At 31.8% G+C, this 19,254-nt stretch overlaps 4 protein-coding genes across 4 annotated transcripts; 1 reads left to right on the top strand and 3 right to left on the bottom strand.

Moving 5' to 3' along the window:
- Nucleotides 1–257: 257 nt before the first annotated feature.
- Nucleotides 258–467, bottom strand: K444DRAFT_497728 (uncharacterized protein; the record flags this gene model as incomplete). The annotated part of the gene is made up of 1 exon (XM_024873306.1): nt 258–467. A coding segment is annotated over one exon (210 nt), but the record flags the coding sequence as incomplete, so codon positions are not given.
- A 442-nt stretch (nt 468–909) lies between these two features.
- On the bottom strand, nt 910–1,672 carry K444DRAFT_556084 (uncharacterized protein). The gene is made up of 3 exons (XM_024876732.1): nt 1,361–1,672; nt 1,107–1,291; nt 910–1,053 (listed from the first exon to the last, which is right to left on the bottom strand). The coding sequence occupies exons 1-3, from the start codon at nt 1,517–1,519 to the stop codon at nt 978–980; spliced, it is 420 nt and encodes a 139-aa protein (XP_024740742.1). The 5' UTR covers nt 1,520–1,672; the 3' UTR covers nt 910–977.
- Nucleotides 1,673–14,207: 12,535 nt separating this feature from the next.
- K444DRAFT_320019 (uncharacterized protein) lies at nt 14,208–15,971 on the bottom strand. The gene is made up of 2 exons (XM_024871871.1): nt 15,002–15,971; nt 14,208–14,947 (listed from the first exon to the last, which is right to left on the bottom strand). The coding sequence occupies exons 1-2, from the start codon at nt 15,678–15,680 to the stop codon at nt 14,361–14,363; spliced, it is 1,266 nt and encodes a 421-aa protein (XP_024740741.1). The 5' UTR covers nt 15,681–15,971; the 3' UTR covers nt 14,208–14,360.
- A 577-nt stretch (nt 15,972–16,548) lies between these two features.
- Nucleotides 16,549–19,180, top strand: K444DRAFT_556081 (Rh-like protein/ammonium transporter). Its single transcript, XM_024876731.1, has 7 exons — nt 16,549–16,772; nt 16,831–16,983; nt 17,048–17,238; nt 17,295–18,027; nt 18,075–18,238; nt 18,289–18,360; nt 18,418–19,180. The coding sequence occupies exons 1-7, from the start codon at nt 16,671–16,673 to the stop codon at nt 18,737–18,739; spliced, it is 1,737 nt and encodes a 578-aa protein (XP_024740740.1). The 5' UTR covers nt 16,549–16,670; the 3' UTR covers nt 18,740–19,180.
- Nucleotides 19,181–19,254: the final 74 nt, after the last annotated feature.

The following is a 19,254-nucleotide window of genomic DNA, read 5'->3' as shown; positions in this document are numbered from 1 at the left end:
TAGCGATGAGCTTATCGGGATCGCAAAACTCATGAAATCACAATTTTAATAAATATTAATATTTTTATTAAAAATTTCATTATTTTACATATTTATTTAAACTAAATTATTAGCATTCGTACTGCTTACAGATTTTTAATTTTTAATTCGTATAAAATAATAGCAAATATGAATAATTAAATAATAATTAAAATATGGGGAAAGTATCGATACGTATCGATACGGTATTTTTGCCAAGCCTGCTTCTCCTTGCTCAATTGCTTAGGATTTATTAGTAGTAATATACGAGCTCTTCCCACGGTCCCAACGATTATTTTTAATTCCGTTGTCTCAGGATGTTCATATGGGTTGCAAAGTAGCGTCACAGCAACGAATGATGCATCACCGGAAGACATAGCCATGATATTATGGAATGAATCTGGTTTAAGATTAATTGCTCCCGTCTCGAACATTACTATGCAAGTAAATATCTCCTGGAGGCTCAAATGCGGTCCTCAAAAGTGTTTGAGCGGTAGTTGAAGCTTTCGAGAAGACCTGATTTCTGGCTCAATTTTACTTTCGGGATCTATTCTACGTCCTCAAGATATTGTGAAGGAATTTTTCAAACCAGCAGTTGCGCTGGGCAGAAGCTTGTACACTTCTGAAGCTACAACAGTTGCCACCGGAGACATGAAGAACGATTCATATTTGAGGCAGGAAAGGTCGGGAAAGAATGTGCACTCAAGGTTGTCTCACCACGCTTCAATATTATCACTGAGCAAGGCTAGGCATTTCACAAGATTCTCCGATGATATAGTGTTCGATGTCATATCTTCCAATAAAAAAACGTTGCTAGTCCCTAATGTTGCCAAAAGGCATGCTTACAGTATCAATTTATATTTTAGTTTACATTAACAAAAAGACGTTGATCGCTGAACAATCTGACACTCCTGAATACACCATCGAAGATATTATAGGGTTGGCTATAATTTGCAACATCAAACTCTCGAGGTAGAACGGACATCACCGTAGCCAATATGCCATTCGTGAATGACGTTGAATAACAAGCAGAAGCTGAACTAAGTTTAGTAAGCAGATTCGGCGTATATAAGATTAGCTTTACATACAATGCAATGAAGCTAAATGCCTCCACGGTTTCCGCCAGCGCACTATTCGAGTGTGTGAAATCGTCGGCGGTGAAAGCAACGGCCACGATCCAAAGATATGAAAAAACGAGGTTGAAAATTAACAGGTGATCTGGGTAGGCGCCGATGAAAAACGCAAGAAGGAAGAATACAACTGTAAGCACGGACTATCGTGATAATGTCAGTGATGTACTGTTACGGTCGGTAAAGTAGCAACGCGATCGATGTTAACATACAATAACTTCCTCATAGATGATGTGACTGCCTTGGTTGTTGTTGACTGAAATGAAATACGAAAGGATTCCCATCACAATAACGGCAGAGATCCAGATCAGCATATTGCTGAAAAAGAGGAGAGGCGTAAGCCCGTATCGTCCCCGCCGAGTCAATTCCATAATTTCGAAGGTAAATTGAGTGGTATGTCGGAAAGATAGATTTTATTTTAAAAATTCCGAGATCAAGAACAGCAAGAAGCCTAGGAATAGCGGCGCTGCAATCTTTCAATGGTACTGAATCAAGGAAAGCAAGTGGAGGTGCGCTGAAGAGGCAGTGATACTTATATGCGGAAGGCTAGATGTAAAACTTGGACAGCTCTGAAGACATCCAACATTTTGTGCTCAAATCGATAGGGCTTTGACATCGGAGATCTGGCATAATAGGCCTATATCAAACGATTCTGTCGTCGCGTGATGAAAGCAAGCAGTTTCAAATGGCTGCAGCCGTCATTTGCAGCTTTGTTCCGATGACGGCATATTCCAGTGTACTGCAGATCTCAGCGCCCGATTTTGCGCACCTTTCAGAGTCGACGAATGAGGCTGAACGTAGATGCCCAAAGACGTCATGATAGTCATACATCACGTTAAATTTAACACACCTACTCAGTCATCTGAGCATGACTCTCCCAATCCGCTTGCAATCTCTGGTGTCATGCAATGATCCCAGATGGATGGCCGATTACCGATTGCCACTCTGCTAAGTCGTGTCAATCCAACCACGTCGCAACTCAGGAAATTATTTGTCGCATCTCCAGACTCCCGCGACGGCTTGTGCCGGCATCGAGGCGTATGGTCATCCTCGATTACATTTCAGGTTAGTCAAGAAGCACATCCCACTTCTTCCCGTTACCAGTGCTATCACGATTTTAGTGTTTGCGAGGCGGGCCTGGAATCAAAAACAATAAAGTGCGAGAGTAGCAGAATAGATCCACAATTTGATCCGCAGACTGAGAATAGTTGACGGAAAAGTGGCCATAGGCCCCAGGAGTATAGATTTGAATACTGCATTCTGCTTCCACATACGACCATAGACTGAGGAACATTGGGCTATCTCAATGGTCTCGGGTGACTTCAGCATTAGATTTCGAAATGTTAATCGCATCTCGAGAACACATTCTTAAACTTTGGTTTCCTTTTCCCATATACCCCTCCCCTCAGAAGCCGAGATCACATTTCTAAGTTCCAGGTTCTCTGCTATCAGCACCTGCTTTTTGACTACATCCGATTTACGATGATCTCTCTATACTCCCTCTTCGTCTCCCCCGCCCCCTTCTTCGAGATTCGAGGCTCAACTTCTAGGTCTCCGCCGAAAACGTTAATACAACAAGTTTTCTATGCCACATCTGTATTTAATGGGACTCTATCCAATTAATGATTCTCTTTAGAGAAAGAAGCCAGACTGTCTACTCACGGGGGCTGTCATCAAGCGCATTTTAGCAAATGTTTTCCCACTGCGCAGCTTAAGAAGTCGACAACTTTATTGCCTGCTAGGATGGCAGGTACCTTTGTTCAATGAGTGCTTCAAAATCTTTCACTTCGCGCTGTGTATTGAAACACCGACTCTTCCGATCTTCTCTCAAAGACCTAACAACTCAACCACACTTATGCAAAGTCGCACCTAGTATTCCTCACGAACATCGTGTAACCTGTTCCCACAACACAATTCTCATCTCCGATACAGTCAACTAATATGCCTGACATTATTGTCGACCCACATACAGCATCTACAACAACACAGAGGTTTGTGCGTGACAGCCGAGGATAGAGAAGTAGAAATGGACTCGCAACTTGAGGGTTATAGCAGGGGTATATACACTAAGGGAGACCTCGTGTTTGCTATTCTTGACAGTAAATTCGGTGTCGGATAAGAGGAAATTAGAGATTGGATAGTATATAAGACAGGGGAAGAGTAAGAGAAGATATTATAGTAATAAAAATATATTAATATATATAATCTGCCCCTTCGCCCCCTATTTATAGATTAAGCCTTATTTACACCGAGTTTCTTTAAGGTTTTTTATAACTAGAATTATATTAGGGTATTTCTTATTAAATATCTCCTTTCGTAATACAAGTATTTAAACTTCAAGTAACTTAGCCTTATTCAAATAGCCTTACTTGTATTATATAAATATAAGATTTATTATAATTATAATTATATCTAAGTACTTCTTATTAAGTACCTCCTTTTATAACACGAGTACTTAAACTTTAAACTACTATAACGGCTGGCCTTTAGTTACGTGCGGCCCGTTTATACCTAAGCTAGGGGCCTCAGCTTACGGCACGGCTGCGTGAGCTTAGATCCTCTCTTTTAACTAGCTTTACTTCCTTTTTCTTCTTTATCTTCTTTGTTTCCTTTATATTAAACTTATAGAATTAATTCTTTAGCCTATTATATATACTTCTATATATCTCTATACTAGTTAGTAATTGCCTGTAGTATTATAACTACTCGGCCTTATTTAAATAGCCTTAATTATATTATATAAATATATAGTTTACTATAACTATAATTATATATAAGTACTTCTTATTAAATATTTCCTTTTATAATACAAGTACTTAAATATTAAGTTATTTAGCCTTATTTAAATAGCCTTATTTATATTATATACTTATAAGGTTTCTTATATCCCTAATTATATTTAAGTACTTCTTATTAAGTACTTCTTTTTATAACTAGAATAATAATGAATCTTATTCATGATATAAGACTAGTAATATGAGCTGAATGCAGTATTAACCGCTATTACAGCGAACCCCGCGTTAAGATAAAAAGGGAACTATTTTGCAGCTGAAATAGATTACAGGTTCGCTAATTAGAATATACATGTAATATCATGTAAGGGAAGCTCCAAGGTAACTGAATGGGTGCAGTTGGGAAGGCGAGAGGTGTTGAGAGGCAGTAGATAGGCGGGGTGGGGTAGCTACGGCAGTCACGATGGGGTTCCCGAGACGTACCCGCTCCCACTGAACGCTAGGGTATGTACCATATGTACCCTTGCAGAAACCAACAAGGTACCAGTGGATCTCGACCATTGTAAGCGCCAGGCTGGCTTTTATTAGAATTGCGCATCCCCGTTCCCCCAGCATCTATTGCAACGACGAACGGAATAACTTGGATATAGTTGGAATTATCGTTCCATATAGGAGAGAGTCTTGCATCGAAAAAAGTGCGCAAAATGTACCGGCCTGTATTTGAATAAACGCACATATTCTAGAACACTCGACCATATTTAGCAGAGTGAGGAAGCCGGGACATCTTATTTGTTAGACATTCCATAATAAGGAGCCACCTCGTTTTCATTTTAGCATAGGTTTTAGTAGCCAGGAGATGCCCCAAATCGTAATTTGAATCTTGTGCTTCTATTAGTCCAAAATAATGCCCCCATAATGTCTTACATTTCTAGAAAGGCCATGAGATGAAAAGGTCAAGCTCAGAATTGAGGTCAGTTGCCTAGTGTCGTGCAGAAGGTCTTATCATAGATCAAAGATCCCAGACTTGAGATCGACTTGCGCAGCTAGGATCGCAGAGTTGAAGTCGTGGAGGTTTATTTCTGCTGGGCCTGGATTCTAGAAAGCGGGGATCGTAAGCTTCCGCTAACGCGGCCCACAATTAGAGCAGCAGCTCCTAAAGTCTGGGATTAGTAAACTTTACCAAAAAGCAGCAGTCAAGTTTTCACAATAGAGATATGTAACGAAATAATAATAATGCTTTCACTGGCGACGGAATAAGGCTATGCTAAGCCTTTAACAGTAAGTTCGGATTCTAGAAGGTTCTTAACATATAGCTAAAAGTAGTTAAATAAATTTTATAGCTTAAGGCAGTAAACTAATATAGGTACAGGTTTAATTAAAAAGGCTTCTCGATTAAATTAAGTTTATTTATTATATATTATTAACTTTTTATTTAACTTTTCTTTATAAATATATATTAAAAAGAAAATTAAAAGAAAATTAAAGATTATAAAAAAGGCGTTAATTTAATAAAATATAATTAAAAAAAGAATATATATTACTTATTTTTTTAAAGAAAAAATAAAGCTAGTTTAAATTAAAAAAAGGGGTTTAAGAGTAATAAAAGTAATTATTTATTAAATTATTGATTTCATTACTATAATATTTAATTTAATTTTAAAGTAAAGAAAAAATTAATTTATATTTATAAGGCATTTATTAATAGGTAATAAAATAATGGAATAAATTAGTAAGTTATAAAACTATAATATTAAATTTAATATAGAACTAATCTCTATTTCTTTTATAAGGTTTACGGAAGCCTTCTTTAAATAGAAGCTCTTAATAATATATATAGTAATTTATAAGCCTAAAACTTATAATATAAATAGTAATATAATTATAATATTAGAAGGCTATTAATCTATCTAATTAATACCCGCAATATTCGAGGTTTATTATATGCCCTTAGATTATATACGACCCTATATATATTATAACTATATCCTCTTTCTAGAATCTTATTCCTAAAATTCATTAATCTATCTTAGTAAAATATTTAATTAATTATATATTTAATTGAAATAAATTTCTAGTATTTTAGAAAGTAGTTTTACTAATATAATCTAAATAATAAATACAAAAATTATTTAATTAGATTAGGGTTAAATAAGCAAGAAGAAATAGTAATTATATTTCAGATATAGGGGCTAGCTAATAATTGCGATTTTATTTAGAAACTAAATATTCTAATTAACTTAATCTAAAATACTAAGGTGCTATTTTACGAAATTAATACTATTTATTAAATCTCGTATTAGAATAATTTAAATAGCTTTATAAAAAGAATTTAATAAAATATTTATATAAGAAACTTATATAAATATTTCTAAGATTCCAGAAATTATTTACGGGCTTCTAAAAATATATATTAATTAATTATACTAATTTCTAATAAGAACTAATACGAAAACTAGTAATTAATTTAGATAGTTTTCTATTTTTATAAAAGAATCTTTTTATATTATTATATATTTTTTTTCTTTCTAATAATTATATATATAATAACTTCTTTTATTATTACTTTCTAGTTCCTTTTTTTACTCTTTTTTAAATCTTCTTTAATTATTTTTAATTAATTTTATAATATTTGGCTTTACTATTTATTCTTATAATAATAAATATAAAGGTAATCTTATAGCCTCTTTTTCTATTACTAGTAAATACTTGAAATATTTTAAGTATTTACTTATTAATTTCTTTATTTTATATATTATATATTATAATATCTAGTAAAAAGAATTATAATTATAATAATAAGAGTTCCAAATCTTATATTTTAGTAAGTTCTTTAGTTTTAATATTTATTAAAACTAATATAATTTCAAATTTATTATTATTTATTAAAGCTTTACTAATTCTAGAAAAATATTATTATAACTTTTAAAAAATTCCTTAAAATATATTCGTATTATACTATTAAGAATAAGCCTACTAATTAGGTTTTTAAAGACTGGAAAAAATTTATTAAATTTCGAAATTCTATTTCCTGTTTTAATAAAGCTAATAAAAATATTACTTGAATTAATATTCTAAAAATAAGTTTTTTCTAATATATTTAAATATTTACTAATTTTTTAAAGAAATATTATAAAGTTTATCTTTAAAATATTAAGCTTATTACTAAGATTACTATTAAGATTTCTATATAATTTACTAATAATACTTTAAATACTAATAATATAATACTTATAATTATTCGGAATTTAATTTTAGATATTCGGGCCTTTTATAAAATATATATAACTATTATAAGTTCCTTATTTCTTTCTTTTAATATTCTTAATACTAATATTATTATAATATAATTATATTTTATTAAAGAATAAGCAAATTCCGGAAAGTATTACTCGATTTTTTATTAAATTCTAAATAAAGCCGGTATTTAATATTTTTATTTTAGGAATTAGAAATTTATAAGAATTAAGATTTATTTATTTAAGATATTTATAGTAATTTACTTATAATAAATCTTTTTTAATCCTAAATCTTTTTCTAATAATTTAAATATAATTCTTATAAGCCTTAATAAAATTCTAAAAAACCTTTATAACTAAAAAACTCTAGAGAAAAAATATCTTTATTATTATTTCGGGCTTTTTTTGGCTATTTAGATTCTTTCTTTCTTTTAAATAGCCTTTTTTTTAATAGTCCAGAATTTTTATTAATTTTAAGAAATTATTAAAAAGTAGTTTCGAATTCTAAGCTATAATTTTAGTTATATAATTTCAGAAATTTCTTGGAATTTTTAAAATAAGAAAAAGCAAATAATTAAATATTATAATTTTTAGGCCAGGCTTTTTATTTTTATTATCTTATTAATAATTAATAATAGCTTCTATTTCCTATTTTTATTTTTTATTATTATTTACTAATTTCAGAAGTTTTCTGGAAAGATATAAATATAGCTTCTAATTTTTTTTATTATATATTTCTTAAAAAAAAGCAATATAAAAAATTAAATATAAATAATTATATATACTTAATAATTCTAACTTATATATTAAATTACTAATATATTTAAAAACCTTAAACGGACTTATAAATTTTGGCTTAAGCTTTACTATCTTAAATTTAATATTTCTTATTAATAATATTTAGTTAATTAGTACTTATTATAATAAATTTCCTAATTATTTTATATATAATATTATAAATCCTTAAGCTTTTTCTGTTTTATTTTAAGGGTTTCTAGTTTTTTATATATAGCTAGTATTTTTTCTATAATTCTATTCTTAGAATTTTATTAAAGTTAAAAGTAATATCTGTAATAGATATAGAAAAATATTTTTTATAAAACCTAATATTTTAAGTTATTATATATAAATTTCATAAAAAATAACTTTTTAAACTAGTTATTTTTTTAGGTATTATAATAATATTTTAGGTAATATTTTAGGGCCTAGTTTTATCTTTTTATTTATTTATTTATTTAAGAATAATAAATTATATTTAAATACTATTTATATATTAAATAAAAATAGAAAGCAGACTAAAATTAGCTAATAAATACTAATTTTTAATTAAAAACGATTTTATTAGAGAAATTAAAAATTATAAAAATATATTTCTATATAATTTTAATAAGCTTTAGAAAGTTAATTATTTTATAATATATAATATATTTTAGTATTTTAGAATATTAGTTAATAATTATAAGAATTATATTAAAATTAGAATCTTTTACTAAATTATTATATAATAATAAATCTATAATAAAATTTATAGAGATTTTATTTTAAAATCTTTTAGGCTATAATAAATTACTAAATAAACTATATAGCAAATATCTTTTAATTTTAACTCTTTAATAAATATTATATTTTTCTAAAAAGCTTAAGAGTTTTCTTTATTTTATAGTATTTAGCTATTAGATTATTATAATAAAGCTTTATAACTTCTTAATATAAAGCAGAATTATTAGATATAATAATTCTTAAATAATATTTAAATAGGCGCGAATTATTTCTCTAGATTTCTTTTTTTTAATATTTTTTTTACTAAGTCTTTATTTTAAAATATTTTAATATTAAGAATTATTTCTCTAAATATCGGTTCACTAGTAATGCATGGCATTGTTATATAGGCGTGAAATACTATTTGTATAAGGTTAGTAAAGTTGTTATTATTCAGAAGTAGGAATTACAGATCGTAGTATTAATATGCGATCCCTAAATCTACTAAGCCTAATGGGGACTAGTCTACCGGTCGAGTCACGCCTGCGACCCGAGATCACATGGCTAGTCACATGACCAGGAAATTCGCAGTGCAGCTATTCCGATACTAAACTATTTAAATAATATCTAAAAGAAATTTAAATAAAAGAGTTAGTATTATAGCTCTTTTAATAATTATATATATCTATATATAAGAAATTAGATATTTATAATTATCTAATTTAAAAACTTGGGAAATTAAGGAATTTTTAGTTTTATTAAATAATATAGTTATAAATATTTCTATTACCTTAATTATAATAATAAAGCCTTTAAGGCATTTTTCTATATTTTGCTTTTTAACTAATTCTATAATTAAGGAATTTATAAAATAATTCATTTATTTATCTTATAATAAATATTTCTTTTTAGTTACTATAAATATAGTAAGTATTAAATAATACTTATTTTAAAGAAGAAACTCTTTAGATATTTATAAAAACCTTTAAATTATACTTGTAAAAGCTTTCTTTAATTTATTTTAAAAAATTAGAAGCCAAGTTATATTAATAAAACCTTTTTTATAATTAGGCCTTTTATTAAATTCATTTATTAAATTTAAGATATTTCTATAATAAATAATATTAAAATTATATATTATAAAATATATTACTTAATATATTTAATAGCTCTCTAAATACTTTATTTCTATAAAATATTAGAGATTATTATAATCTATAATAATCTCAATTATAAACCTGAATTCTTTAAAGTAATAATACTAATATTTAAAGACTTTAATAATTATAAATAGCTTTTTATTATAGATATTATAATTATATTTGACTCTAAAAAGTTTTCGGAACTAAAATATTATTAAATATTAGTATTTTTTTAGGCTATTATTAGAATTAACTTATTATAAAATAATACTAATAATTGCGAATTTTAATATATTTATTTTAATATAGATCTTTTTAAAAGAATTAAAATAAAGTAGAATAAATATTATAATAAAAGCTTTATTTAAAGTTTTAAAGCTTTTAGCTACTTTATTTATTTATATAAAGAAACCGGATTTCTGGTTCTTTTTTATTTCTTTTAAAAAGTTTATTAAGCTTATAATTACTTGAAAATAATAGTAAATAAATCTATAATAAAAATTAGTAAATTCAAGAAATATTTAAATATTATAAAATAATTCTAGTTCTAGCTATTTAATAATATTATAGACCCGTTTAGAATTTGCTTAAATACTTTCTATTTTAATAAAGAAGCTCAAGAATTCGATTTCCTTAATATTAAACTTATATTTACTAAGTTTATAAAACAGATTATTTTTATATAAGCTAATAAGTATTTAGTAAATATAATTATAGTATTTATTTTTATTTCGGAAATAAATAAGAATATTATTTAAATAAATAATTATAAAATAATTCAAGAATTCTATAAATATAATATTAATATATATTTAAAATATAGCTAATATATTAACTAGCCCAAAAAGTATTATAAGGTATTTAAAAATAGCTATAATGAATTCTAAAAGTTATTTTTTATTTATATCTTTTATAAATTCTTATCTAATAATATAAATTCTTAAAATCTAACTTTATAAAGATTTTGGCTTTTCGAAATTAATTAAGAGTTTTATTAATAAAAGAAAGCAAATATTAATTCTTAATTATAACTTAATTAAGTTTATAATAATTAATATAAAAGTATAGCCCTATATTTTTCTTAGAAATAAAAAGAATAAATATTTCTATAAGGCTTTTACTAGGCCTTATTTAATATTTATAAAATATATTTCATAAATATAAATATAATACTTTTAATTAGATCTTTAATAAATTTTATAAAAGTCTATATAAAACCGTATTATCTATATTAATAGAATATTTAATATTATTAAGATTAGAAAGTTCTAAAGCTTTATTAGAATTAAAAACCTTAAAAAAAATTATATTTATTATTTTAAAGATATATAAGTATTTCTAAAGCTTCTTTTTAAAAGATATTAATTTACTATATTAAAAACTCTTATTTAGTATTAGTAAAACCATATAAGAAAGCAAAGATCTAATAACTATTATAAATATATAAAGCCTATTATCTGAAATAATTACATTTATTTTTAATTAAAAATAAGACTTGAGATATTAGTTTAGAATATAAATTAAGCTTTTTACTAAACTCTTTTAGTATTAGAATCTTAATATTATTAGGTAATATAAGTATATATATTATATAAGAGTTATTTTATAAAATTTTATATTAAAAATAAGGTTATAAGAGCAAATATTCTTATATTTATAAAACTAGAACTTAAAAAAACATATTTTATTATAATTATCTATAATAAATATTTTAAAGTTATAGGCTTAATAGGCCTTAAATTTGTTTTTATAAAAAGTTATAAATTCTTAGTTATATTTAACTAAAATAATAAAGCCCTAGTTTTAAGCCTAATTATTATTAAGGAAATTATAATCTAATCTAATATTATCGAGTTTATTATATATTTTTAAAATACCTATTTCTAGCTATATTAATTTTACTTAAATAGTTATATAAAATAATATATCTTTTTTATTATAACCAAAATTATTAATATTTAAAATTTAGCTTTTTTTCTCTTTATTTCTTAAAAGAATCTCTTTTAAAATACTTTTTTTTTATAATAATAACATTAATCTGCTTTTATAAATACCTTAACTCTTTTATAGTTTTAGCCTTATTAGAGTTTTATTAAATCTTTTTATTATATTTAAAATACTTTATATTTCTAAAAATAAAAAAATCTTTTTAATTATAAGTTTAATAAATTATATCTAAAATAGAACTAGTATTTTAATAAGGCCTAGAAAGGGCTAAAATATTATCTAAGGATTTCTTATATAATTTTCGGAACTTATTTTTCCTTTTTTAATAGCTTTATAAATTAGAATTTACTAAATTAGAATTCTTAGAAATAAAGTTACTTTTACTAGATTCTCTTATTTTTATTTTCTTTAATTTAGAATAAATAATATATTTTGCTTTTTAAGCTTTCTTAAGCTATTTAAAAACAGATATTACCTTATTTCCCAAGAAAATAAATATAAATATCTAATAAGTCTTATAGTTAAATAAAGTAATATTAAAAGTTTAAATCCGATTTCTTTTAAAATATGAGTTCTATAATAGCAGAAATAAAGCAATGAAATAATATATAAAGATTTATAATTCTAATATCCTATAGAATCTAAAGCTAAGGAGAGAAGAAGTAAGATATAGTAGTAGATAAGTAAATATAGCCAAGACTACTGAAATGCCGAGCTTTAAAAGCAAGCTTGGTTTGAACTATAGCTTGGAACCTTAACTAAAACCAATTCCTTTAGCTAAAACCAACTATATAATACTAGCTATTATAAGTTCTAGTTAATTTCGAGACTAATTATTCAAATATATAACTCGATAATTATTTTATTATTCTTTTAATAAAGATCTCAAAATTTCTTAAAGATATTTTACTAATAAATTTAAGATATATAGAATATATTAGTTAAATAAGCCTTAAATTACTTCTAATAAATCTTATATAATAATAAGCTTTATTTTATTATAATTTCTTAAGTATTATAAGATTTATTTCTAAGAGTATTTATAATAGAATTAACTTTAGAAAAGTATCTATTATAAGTTTAAAATTAGATTCTAAAAATTACTTTTTAAGAAAATATAAATATTCTCTAATTTTTAAAAGACTTTCCATAATATAAATCAGGTATTTAAATTTTAAAAAGCTTCTTTTAATTCAAATATATTTTCAGAATATTATATAATAGCTTCTAATAAATAGTATTAAGATTACTTTTAAGACTTATTATATTAGAAAAAAGAATAGATTTTAATTCTATTTCAGGAAGTTCTCTAGTAAAAATTATTAAGAAAAATAAAATAGACTTATAAATAAAGTTTTTATAAGATATAGTAAATTATAAGATATTTCGAAAAGTATTCTTATATTATTCTAATTATAAGATATATTAATTAATTATATTTACTAATTCTTGCTTTTATTAAAGTATTTCAATTTTAATATATAAGCCCTATTTTATAGTTTAGATAATAATAACTTAAGTATTAATCTCAATATCTTAATTATTACTCGAATTATTTTCGTTATTATTACTGGCTCTTAAAGGCTTCTAAGAAGCCCTATTAAAAGTATTAAATAAGTCTTTATTATTACCTATATTAGAGTTAATTTAATTAACTTCCTTTATAGAAATAGCTTTAGTAAAAGGTTATATATTTTATAGATTTCGAGATATAATTATTTATTAAACTGCTTTCTTTAAAAATAGAGAAATTAATTTATAAGGTATTTATTAATAAATAATAAGATAATAGAATAAATTAGTAAGTTATAAAACTATAGTATTAAATTTAGTATAGAACTAATCTCTATTTCTTTTATAAGGTCTAGAAGAGCTTTCTCTAAATAAAAGCTCCTAATAATATATATATATTTAGTAATTTATAAGCCTAAAGCCTATAATATAAATAGTAATATAATTGTAATATTAGAGGACTATTAATCTCTCTAATTAATACCCGCAATATCCGAGGTTTATTACATGCCCTTGGGTCACGTGCGATCCTGTATATATTACAATATTTCTCTTAAATTAAAGTAAATATCTTACTACTATATTTATAATTCCTTCTGCTTGCTATATATTATTTCCCGTATATGCTTTTAATTTCTAGTCTTAAGTATATTTATATAAGTTTAATTAATTAGTTATTTTCTTCTTATAATATTATTAATAAATAAGGAAACAAGCTTAATATTATGTATATACATGTACTTCTAAGCTACTTTATATAAAGAGACGTCTTTTGAGAAGGGGTGGAAAGCGCCACGTGATCAGGTGCTAAGCACACCAAGTTTTACTGTACAGCTCCCAGCTCTACCACAGTACTAATACAAGGGCTATTTATTTTAGACCAGGTGTGGAACATTTTGCTGACCACGGCTCATCCCTGCCGTTGAGGATTTTGAGTTTCAGGCTGTGCGCCCGCCAAGACGGCTCGACAGCGTTCCCATTACGTTTCACTACCACCTCTGCAGGTCTATCTACAGCCGTATCCCTCCCCATCCTTCCTTCCAAACATTTCAGTGCCAACAGCTTTTTGATCATTCTCGCAAAAATAAAACACACGGGTCCGGCAAGCGCTTCGCGGCTCCTAGCCGGACACGCAGTCCTCCCTCAAGCCTTGAATCACGATCATCATTGATCCAACAACTTGTTTCCAATGAAACTACCTTCCGGCGCAGGCTGGGGTTGCTCCCCGAGCCCGTTTGCTGCCGGTGCCTGTATATCCACACTATTTGGTGTCTCATTGGGGTATCTCTCTTCCAACACATCTTCCCAGCTCTTGACCTGTTCGTCTCTCCAAACCCACAACTTCTCTGCCACCGTATTTTGTCGCTCTTCAATGTAGTTGTGGGCTCCTGTGAGCATTTCCTCCACTGCCTTCTTAATTTCGGGGTGATCTGACCATTGTATGGCCTTTTTCTGGAAGTATTTGAGGGCCCCCGAGCCTGAGGGATTCCCACCGCGGTGGTGGTGGTGGTTGTGGATTTTTGCCGGCGCTGCAGACTGCTGAGATAATGCGGAATCGTGCCGGGGAAGCCTATCACTTGGTAGCAGCGTGTTTTGCAGTGATATCATCCATGAGTATGGATTCTTGTCGTCGAATTCCTTGCGACACTTTTCTTGTAGGGTCTCCTTGACCTTCTGGGGGAGTTTCGAATTGTTCGCTTGGTACGAGTCAAACCAATCTCTAATCTCTTTCATTTCCCGTTTCCTCCTCCCTAGTGAGAGTCAGCTTTTGCCAGTTCCACCGTCGAATTCCCGCCGGGACTTACTATTCAGTCCTTTCGCGCTATCTTTCTGCAGATAATGAATTGGCGTATCTGGTTCTCCCAGAGTCTCTTGGGGCCAGTTCCATACCACTGTTTTTAATTCCTTCTTAAACACCTCTTTCCAGCCGAGAACGAGAGCGACGTTTGCCAGTTTCAGAGAAGTCTCCCGAGACGTGTGATCACCGTTGCTATTCCAGCACCAACGTTCTCGTTCACTGCCTGAAGTTTCGGAGCTTGTTACTACTCGAGATGCTGAATTCCCAGATGCAGGAGTGGGCACAGATGAGATTGTTGAGACCTGAGAACCCGAAGCGATTGAGTGTCCTTCGGCATTTGTGGCAAATGTTGCAAGATGAACTTTTGAAGGAACGATTTGGAAATACCACATAGCACTGCAGCGGCTGCACAACCTTTCGACTCCCATGCCCGTGGACTGTTCGCATGGTTGCCCTAGCTTAGCAATGAACGCGCTAAATTCATCGTTACGAAAATCATCCGTGTCTTTCAAATGTATTGTCCACTTGTATTTGCTGTCTTGCTGAAGTCGCAGTATTTGTCGTTCGAAAAGTGGCGATTGTGTTGCGATCTTGCCGACCTGTTCGTTGTTCCAACTTGGGTTTACAACTCTCTCATCAGGGCATGGTATTAGAATTCGCCCGCAGATAGTATGTGGTGTCTCCATAATCGAGCCTAGGGGTCGAGAGGTTCGCGAAAGCCAAGAAGGCTTCCATGGAGTTGATTTTATGACTGGGTTCCAAGGCTGGCTCCACCGTGCTCCCGAATACCCCTAAGAAGGCTCATGCTCCTCTCAGTCGCAATCGGCGCGCCAGATGCCCTCGCAGCAGCGTTTATTTCTGTCGGAAACCAGGCGGAGATGGAAACGGCCGTCGAGTGTGGCGAAGCTACCATTTCAGACAAAGTTGACCTCGCCCACGTCGTCGCTTGGTCTTGTAAAGCCTCTGCGAAAACATTGCGAGAGCTTGAGAGCTTGTGTCGCTGCGCCTCCACCTGGAAACGGTGATGACCTTAGCCGCGGGCATCGATGCATGAATTCATCGTGCTGCTCTCTTGCAGCCTCGTGCCAAGCGGGTGACTAACGAGGCAACGTCAGCTGGAACGCCGAAAGATAAGTGCCAAGCCACAGATAACTGGACGAGCCCTGAAAGGCCATCTCAACTCGAGCACAAGTTGCAGGTATGAGGCTGAAAGGAGGGCCACTGGGCCAGCGCGTTTTGCCCACAACTGATTGGGCCACCATCAACCCATCAAACCCATGGGTAGCGCAAAGCTGGGGATAGCGCATGGCCGGCCCCACGGGGCTTTCCCGGGCTTGAGTCAATGCCGAATCCGTTCACCGAATCCTTGACAATTGGGACGCCAGCCCCCAGTCGCGCGGCCTCATGAATTTCGCATCTCGGGACGTTCCGAACAGGAAGACTTAAGCGGAGGCTTGACCCTCTACTATGTGCCACAGCGCCACAGCCTGTCCGTGATGGACAAGGCTTTTCACAAGGCATACGGAGTAGGCCTGAACAAGATCGCGTGTGGTCCTTGACGCGGCTTTCATGCCTCTACAAAGTTCTTCCCCAATCCTTTCAATAAACAACTATTCTCTGGACTACTTAAATCTCCTCGTGGATTAAGCTTCGTCGGCAAGCCAAAACGTCAAAGCATGGAAACAGTCACTCTCTATGCTCCTCAGCCTGCCCCCACGCTTTTGAGCGTGTCGGTCGCGTATAGCGATGTACTCGAGCACCCCGAGAGATATTACCTCGTAGGAACTCTGCAACTAGTGGTGTTCTGGTTGGTTAAGCTGACATTCTTCACTATAGGGGTCTGACATCGTGTGGATGTTGATCTCGTCGGCCCTTGTTTTCTTAATGATCCCCTCTCTGTCACTCATCTATGCTGGCATCGGCAATCGATCTTTCGCTCTGACGCTCTTTCGTCTGCCCCTCGTCACTGGCGCCTTTGTTGGTCTACAGGTTAGCCTCGCCGAGTCCAAATAAACCTCACTTCAACACTGGCTGATTGTCTGACGGAATATAGTGGGTGTTCTGGGGCTATGCCCTTACTTTCACACGATCTATACTACCAGCAAGTTGGTGGGGTGGAGAGTCTAGGGCGTTTGCTTTGACTGACGTTTTGGCTCGTCCCATTGGAGAGGGTGATGGCGTCGATGGCCCGTCAATACCTGAGCTCGTATATGTTTTGTACGAGGGAATGTTTGCTTCCTTCACGTAAGCTATATATATGTTGGGTCTCTATGGTTATTACATATGGCTGACAGTAGAAGTGCTGCTTTAGTTTGTGGCGGAACCATGCACAGAGTTCGTCCAGCTCGGTTTCTCATTTTCATCAGCATATGGTCTTTAGTAGTCTACGACCCTGTTGCGAGATGGTCCTGGGACCCAGATGGCTGGTCAAATAAACATGGAACTATGGACTTCGCTGGTGGTACGCCAGTGCATATCGTTTCAGGTACTACGGTAGCTGCTTTCGCCATTTTCTGCTCGATTGAGAGGCGGAACAATTTCAAAGATTTTGTCCAGGCTGTGAAGAAGTTTATCAAAAAGCTTTCCAAGAGAATCGCCCGACCTTGGGTTGACATATGGCGCACACTGGTGATGTGCGTTGCGTGTTGTTTGGGGAAGCAGCCTGAAGATCCAGGCTCGCACTCAGATGAGGCAGAAGAGGAGGAGGAGGAGGAGGAACGGGGGGTGCCTTTCGAGCCCTACAACTTGAATTATCTGGTTCTTGGAACTGCTCTCCTTTGGTTCGGCTGGGCAGGATTTAATGGAGGGTCGGCCCTAGGAGGAAATCTTCGAGCCGTCTCAGCCTGGACGTCGACACACGTAGCGGCATGTACTGGTGGTACTGTGGGAATTTTGGTGATCTGGTACTCAAAGACTTTCGCTTGGCTGAATGAGGAATCTCGCCCTGAGCAAGCATATGACAATCTTACTGTCATATACTTTTGTGATGGTGCGATTGCAGGACTTGTGGCTATTACTCCTGCATCTGGATATGTAACTATGCTCATTTCTACTAGGTACGAACAAGGCTAACTTTCCAGGTCCCTGTTTGGAGCGCTGCCATTTTCGGTGCTACATCAGCCTTGTTTGTCCTATGGCTGAAGAAACAATCTTCTATCCTCCTCAGAGAAGACCCGCTACAGGTTTTCGCTGTCCACGCAGGAGGTGGTTTTATTGGGATGCTTCTTACTGGTCTCTTAGCTAGGTATGTCAACTCTGTCCGATTGGCTAGCAAGTTCTAACATCGAACGGCAGTGGCACTACAATTGGTCTCGATGGTCACTCAAAGATGCCGCACCCTGAATACACAAAAGGACAGCGTTTTGGGTATGCCCCTCAGTAAGAAATTTCGCCTCCTGAGTTTCGCTAACGGTGATGATGAAGCTACCAGCTGCTAGATGCCTCCGCAGGCATTGGCTACACTTTCTTTGCTACTCTGGCGATTCTATATTTCATGAAACTTGTTGTCTATATTTTTAGGCACTACTTTACGTCTCACCATACGGGATGGTGGGCTGCGACTGATTTCGACGATCACTACTTTCTCAAAGACGAATTTCGGGCCACCGAACTACAAGAATGGATAAGATCGAGTCCTACCAACGATCCTCGCCCATCTCCTCTCAGCCAAGGATCGCAACCTCTGTCGCGCCAACACCTCACTCCTGTCCAGGCATCACCTGGACTCGTACAACCAACACCATGATCGTCTACTCTACAATATTCCATCTTCTGACTGTCTATCATTCACACACAGCTCCCTTTACTTTTCGCTCCTACAAGATAAAGAGGTGGTAAAATTCGTCTCTACTTACTGAGATATCACTTCTTGCTAATGGTCAATACGACGATGAGAGACAAACTTATACGTGGGAACATCTTTTGAAGAATGCCGAATTATTAGGCCAACAACTTCAACCACGGGTAGTTTGACGATCTAGATGTAAGGGTTCTGTTATGGAGAAAGGCATGTGCTGGGGGAGTTGTGTGAAAGGGAACCATTATATCCAAGAAAAGTACTAGTTACACAGAACTGTGTTCGCAAAGTTTCGTTACAGTTTTTGTTCTCCTTTTTGAATGATCCGAACAGATAATTTGCGTAGTTTTGAGGTTTTAGTAGATTGCTAACGACAGTATTCCACAATGCACACATTATGAACTTCTTAGTTATAGAATTCTCTCTGGGAGATCCCCAACTGTTATTCCACCTTCTGTATCTTC

The sequence above is a fragment of the Hyaloscypha bicolor genome, assembly GCF_002865645.1.
Source record: "Hyaloscypha bicolor E unplaced genomic scaffold K444scaffold_49, whole genome shotgun sequence".
Taxonomy (NCBI): Eukaryota; Fungi; Ascomycota; class Leotiomycetes; order Helotiales; family Hyaloscyphaceae; genus Hyaloscypha; species Hyaloscypha bicolor.
Note: the sequence above shows the minus strand (reverse complement) of the source record. Positions and strands in the feature narration are given on the sequence as shown.

What these genes read in the sequence shown, in the direction of transcription:
- K444DRAFT_556084 (XM_024876732.1), bottom strand. Translation starts at nt 1,519, where the DNA reads ATGGAATTGACTCGGCGGGGACGATACGGGCTTACGCCTCTCCTCTTT. An exon ending in TCATCTATGAGGAAGTTATT is followed by an intron (nt 1,292 to 1,360) that starts GTATGTTAACAT and finishes TTATCACGATAG; the next exon opens with TCCGTGCTTACAGTTGTATT. An exon ending in GCATTTAGCTTCATTGCATT is followed by an intron (nt 1,054 to 1,106) that starts GTATGTAAAGCT and finishes AACTTAGTTCAG; the next exon opens with CTTCTGCTTGTTATTCAACG.
- K444DRAFT_320019 (XM_024871871.1), bottom strand. Translation starts at nt 15,680, where the DNA reads ATGGAGACACCACATACTATCTGCGGGCGAATTCTAATACCATGCCCT. An exon ending in TAGCGCGAAAGGACTGAATA is followed by an intron (nt 14,948 to 15,001) that starts GTAAGTCCCGGC and finishes GACTCTCACTAG; the next exon opens with GGAGGAGGAAACGGGAAATG.
- K444DRAFT_556081 (XM_024876731.1), top strand. Translation starts at nt 16,671, where the DNA reads ATGGAAACAGTCACTCTCTATGCTCCTCAGCCTGCCCCCACGCTTTTG. An exon ending in CTTACTGGTCTCTTAGCTAG is followed by an intron (nt 18,239 to 18,288) that starts GTATGTCAACTC and finishes ATCGAACGGCAG; the next exon opens with TGGCACTACAATTGGTCTCG. An exon ending in ACAAAAGGACAGCGTTTTGG is followed by an intron (nt 18,361 to 18,417) that starts GTATGCCCCTCA and finishes GTGATGATGAAG; the next exon opens with CTACCAGCTGCTAGATGCCT.